Genomic DNA, 4,982 nt, shown 5'->3' with positions numbered 1-4,982 from the left:
GAGGCTGAGATGAAACTTAGATACAATTTGGAATCATCTACATTGGGTACTCTACCCAGCCTGAAATAACCCGAGGGGGTGGTAGGCCGCAACACCCATGACGCTACCTACCAGCCCCTCGATGTACACCACTCATTTGGGTACTCTACCAGGCCTGAAATAACTCGATGGGGTGGTAGGCCGCAACACCCATGACGCTTACTACCAGCCCCTCGATGTACACCACTCACTGTTTTCAGAGGCTGAGATGAAACTTAGACATAATTTGGAATCATCTACATTGGGTACTCTGCCAGGCCTGAAATAACTCGATGGGGTGGTAGGCCGCAACACCCATGACGCTAACTACCAGCCCCTCGATGTACACCACTCACTGCTTCCAAAAGGCCTACCAAGCCTTAAATACCCTAAGAAATGCTATTGAAATGCACAAGAACAAAATGTTAAAGAAATAATATTGTTTATTTAATGATTATAAAATTGTAATAAACATTATAACACAGTGTATACAGTTTAATAAATCACAGTGAAAAACTTGTTAAAACAGACTTTTTAAAACAGTGAGCAACCATGAAAACTATAAAACAGTTAATTAATTATGAATATAAATCAACATAAAACTTCAATAAAAAAGTAAAAAGTTCATTACACACCATGAGGATAGTAAAGTAGGTTTAGGAGTGCAAACATTTTCTGGTGTTGTATTCTGATAAATCGCCACAAGATGGCAGTGCTGACTGTAAGATAACAGTAACACAGGTAACCAACTTATCTTTATCTAGGAGACCCCCCCCCTACCTACATTGTTACAGTGAGTGCAGTGGGGGATGGGTTTCAGTTTAGAGATTTTTCTCATAGAGAGCAGTCACTAAACTTCCTTTGTGCTTTACAAGCATTTGCTATTTTATTTCCATTTTTCTTACAGCATTTTTGCTTCTTTTGAGGAATTTGTTTCCCTTATTTTTTCTACTACTGCAGTGAAGTTTGTAGTTTTTTTGGTGAATTTGCCACTTGAAAGCAGTCACCAAGCTTTATTGCTAGTTTATTTTTACTTTTATTATTGTATTTTTTTTTATTTGCTTCTTTTGAGGAATTCATTTTCCTTTTTTTGTATCTACATTGGACAAGCATGGAGTCTGCATCCAGAATGTAAGTACAGACACTGTGTTTTATCACGAGCTGTATTTATAGATAGACTAAGGTTATTTTATTACTACATACTGTGTAATGTTATATACTATTTATATTATATAGTGTATATATAGTATGTATAATATTATATCACATATGTATAGCACATATTCCAGTTGGTTTTAGTTGTGCTCTTCCATACAACCCCCAACAAAGGATGGTCACATGGAGCCTCACTGATTGGATTACGATTGTATGTAAATGAAGTGACACTGGAACATAGTGTTGCTTGTAAAAGTCTAAAATCTTATTTTATACAGTAATATCATATGTAACCTACATAAAAAGCATATTTTAATGATTGTATCTGTTTTTAAACAGTCTTAACAGAACTCCCTTGACCTGCCCCGTCTGCTGCAGACCTGATAAGATACTTTCAACACATCTTAAAAGAAAGTGCATGCGGCTCAACACAGAACAGGAGAGGAAAGCTGCATTAAAATTGGCCAGGAAACAACTCATGTCTATAGCAGCCAAGGGCACAGCCATTTATTATCCGGACATAATGTCTCTGGGATCTCTAGAGAATGTAGTCCCCTTTCTGGAGGACAGAGGATTTGTAATAATCAGTAAGCCAACTCCAAGCAGGTATGTGCTATCTCTGTCTGCTAATTGTCTCTTTCAATATGGTATCCCTATTCATATTTTATATTTTATCATAAATTTTAGGCAAGGGACATCGTCTACCTCAGTGCCTGCTGCCACCTCCACAGTGCCCCAACCTGAACCGGAACAGCCATCTGAACCAGACATGGAGGATGTCCCAGCTCTAATGGAGATGGATGACCAAGAAGAACCAGGAGATGACCATGACCAGAGGGACCAAGAAGGACCAGGAGATGACCATGACCAGAGGGACCAAGAAGGACCAGGAGATGACCATGACCAGAGGGACCAAGAACCATCTAGAAGAGAAGAGGAAGAAAGCGAAGATGACCTACCTATGTATAGCCACACTCAGAGGTCAGTGACTTGAGGTTTCATCTTCCTTTTTATATGTGTGTACGTGACAGATTGTGTTAAATGTAACCTTATGTTCTGAATTTTAGACACCTACAGACAAATTGGACTTCGGATGTAAGACTGAGGATGAAGGCTGCAGGCTTATACCGCCGCCACTCTTTGGATCATCCCATTCTCAAGGGCTTTGCTTCTTACTTGGCTGACACATTAAATGTGACCAACTACAGCCAAGAGGTGGAAGATGTCTCCAGATTTCTATTTTTTATGAATCCAAAGGCTGTCAATCTGGAGTTCGTCAAAGATGTGCAGAAGGCCAACGCATTTTTCACCAAGCTGAGGGAATTGAACTTGGCCAACCAGACTGTCTTCAACTACTTGAAGCATGTCAGGAGGTTCATGACCTATCAGCTTAGGGCCACCAACCTTTTTTCAGAACATCCCAGACTTTATAAGTCCTGCGAATTTTTTAAGGATGTGACCGAAGACATTCAAAAGCGGCTGTCAAAGGGCATATCTAAAGAAGTTGTCAGCAAGCGGTGAGTCTAATATATGATGCATTTTATTTTATATAGTGATATCTTGTGTATTTTATATATAAATATCATATGCATTTCATTTGTAGGTACCAAGCATTGATCACTACCACAAAGAGCCCAGATGATTGCCGCAGGCTCCTATCAGTAGCAAAGCCCTCTTTCCTCCAGTCCATAGGAGCTGTCCAGGCTGGTAGCTGCGATATGAGTTCACAGCTCGACATTATTTATTATTTGGAGGCCCTCCTTGTTCTGAAACATCTTCAGCGTCCTGGGGTTGTGGCCAATATGACAGTGAGTGCCATTCTCATCCTCACTCTGCAATGTTGTTTTAGCTTTGATTTTCTATGAAATTTTCCAAACACTTTTAATCTTAGGTCTCAGAATGGAGAGATCGCATCTCTCACACCTATAGAGGGGAGGAGCTTGTCATAATTGGCGTGAAGACGCACAAGACAGCGACCCAACAAGTGGCTACGTTTGTGCTAAACAAGGAGGAAGAAAAGGTAACTTTTTAAAGGCTACAGGTTATTGGAATTGTGGAAATAAGATGGTTCATTGTTTTTCTTCTTTTTCACTGTCCGCTTCTTTTCCCCAGTGGTTTGAGTGCTACTTTGAAAAAGTGAGGCCTAAGTTGATACTCCGTAAATCAACCAACGACTCATTTTTTGTTTCAACTAGTGGAAAGGCCATCCACAATGTCTCCAATGATATCAGGCGGTACCACGAAAAGTAAGATTCACAAAATGCAATTTGCGTAGACTCATTGTAAGTTTAGTGCCATATACTGTGTATTTACCATCTGTTTTTGTACTTCTAGATTCGAACTCCCCAGCATCACCAGCCAACTAATCCGGAGGGTGTGTGAGACTTGGACAATGCCAAATTATTCGGACTCAGAGAAGTGCCTTTTTGCTAAATATTTGGCACATACAAATCTGACAGCCGAAAGGAATTATAGGGAGAAGACTTTGGAGGACATCTGCCATGCCTACTCTCTGGTAGTGCAGGCAGGGCAAGGCGCCAGCGATCAACCCCGACCCAGCACCTCAAGGTACTGTGAGCAAACATAATATATGTTCTACAGAATGGCTTGCTGAGTCATTAATGTTTTATATGCTTGATAACCAGAATCACAGATGAAGAAGAGCAGGAAGAGCACAATGAAGACGACCAGACCATGCAGCTTGATGGTGACAGTCCGATCGGCGTGACTACCAGATCCCAGAAAAGGAGACAGCCTGAAACAAGAGGAAGCAGCTCTAGCAGGTAACTATTCCATGCATTGATTGTCATGAGACCCAATACACCGTGTCTGGGCACCTGTTTGCCAGTATGATTTTACTCATTTGCTTGTGTTTTTATGCTTGTTAAGAAGACACATGGATGTAGAAGACCAGGACAGCGAAGATGAAGATGGCCCATTTCCACAAGAGGAAGATGTCAGAGAAGAGAGGATGGACTTGTCAACCAGGGAGAGTGAGCTTGAAGCAGGAGGAAGCAGCTCTAGCAGGTCACTATATTACTCATTTATTGGCATGTGGAAGGAGACTGAGTACTAATTATTACTAATTAATTTGTCCTTTGTATGTTTCTTAAAAAGCAACTTGGATGTAGAAGACCTGCGTAAATCGGATGAAGAAGGTGGCGAGGATATGATCGGCGTGGTGACCAGGAACCAGAAGAGGAGGCAGCCTGAAGAAGAAGGAGGCAGCTCTATCCGGTAAGTATACTGGGCATTTATTGTCAAGCTAAATTATAGCCAATGCATTACGTTATGTTACTCTATGTACCTGATAGCAAGAGTGTATTGCTAATTTATTGGTATTTTATGTTTCCTACAAAGGGATTTCAATGCAGAGGAAAATCAGGCTAGCCAGGAGGAAGATGATTGGATTCTACAGTTAATAGGCAGCACCACAGAGGAGAGCCTAAGTGATTCGGATGATGCTGAATTTACTTCAAGGTTGGATACATTGTCAAAAAGTAAAATTGTACTTCGCTAATGAATCACTTCTGGTATGATAGCATTCTTCTCTTTCATTGCAGAGCACAGACATCCTCCTTGCCCACAGTGTCCACACGGTCCCAAAGGAAGACTGAGCCCGCAGCAGACAGGTCTACTAGGTAACTAGAGGCAGACTCTCACAAACATTATTCCATCCAATTGAAATAACAAATCTGAAAGTGAATATTTCTAATATCTGGTTATAACATTGTACTTTTTTTTCTCTAAAAGGACTGAAGAACCAAGAAGAAGTTCTAGACTTCGAAGATAAACAGGCCCAATTTTAT

The 4,982-nt window shown here is 40.7% G+C and overlaps 1 protein-coding gene across 1 annotated transcript in view; it reads left to right on the top strand.

Moving 5' to 3' along the window:
* Positions 1-869: 869 nt before the first annotated feature.
* The window catches only part of LOC140108878 (uncharacterized), a 4,739-nt gene continuing 626 nt past the window's right edge, over positions 870-4,982 (top strand). Inside the window, exons 1-14 of the mRNA XM_072131984.1 lie at positions 870-1,149; positions 1,513-1,779; positions 1,861-2,154; positions 2,241-2,690; positions 2,777-2,981; positions 3,065-3,193; positions 3,286-3,419; positions 3,508-3,741; positions 3,819-3,956; positions 4,063-4,200; positions 4,291-4,410; positions 4,534-4,653; positions 4,737-4,814; positions 4,927-4,982. The exon at positions 4,927-4,982 is cut by the window's right edge and continues 165 nt beyond it. Coding sequence (XP_071988085.1) covers positions 1,130-1,149; positions 1,513-1,779; positions 1,861-2,154; positions 2,241-2,690; positions 2,777-2,981; positions 3,065-3,193; positions 3,286-3,419; positions 3,508-3,741; positions 3,819-3,956; positions 4,063-4,200; positions 4,291-4,410; positions 4,534-4,653; positions 4,737-4,814; positions 4,927-4,966 — 2,367 coding nt within the window. The 5' untranslated portion in view covers positions 870-1,129 and the 3' untranslated portion in view covers positions 4,967-4,982. The remainder of the gene's footprint in view (positions 1,150-1,512; positions 1,780-1,860; positions 2,155-2,240; positions 2,691-2,776; positions 2,982-3,064; positions 3,194-3,285; positions 3,420-3,507; positions 3,742-3,818; positions 3,957-4,062; positions 4,201-4,290; positions 4,411-4,533; positions 4,654-4,736; positions 4,815-4,926) is intronic.

This window comes from Engystomops pustulosus, unplaced genomic scaffold (assembly GCF_040894005.1).
Source record: "Engystomops pustulosus unplaced genomic scaffold, aEngPut4.maternal MAT_SCAFFOLD_192, whole genome shotgun sequence".
NCBI classification, from domain to species: domain Eukaryota; kingdom Metazoa; phylum Chordata; class Amphibia; order Anura; family Leptodactylidae; genus Engystomops; species Engystomops pustulosus.
This window is presented reverse-complemented; position numbering and strand designations above follow the sequence as displayed.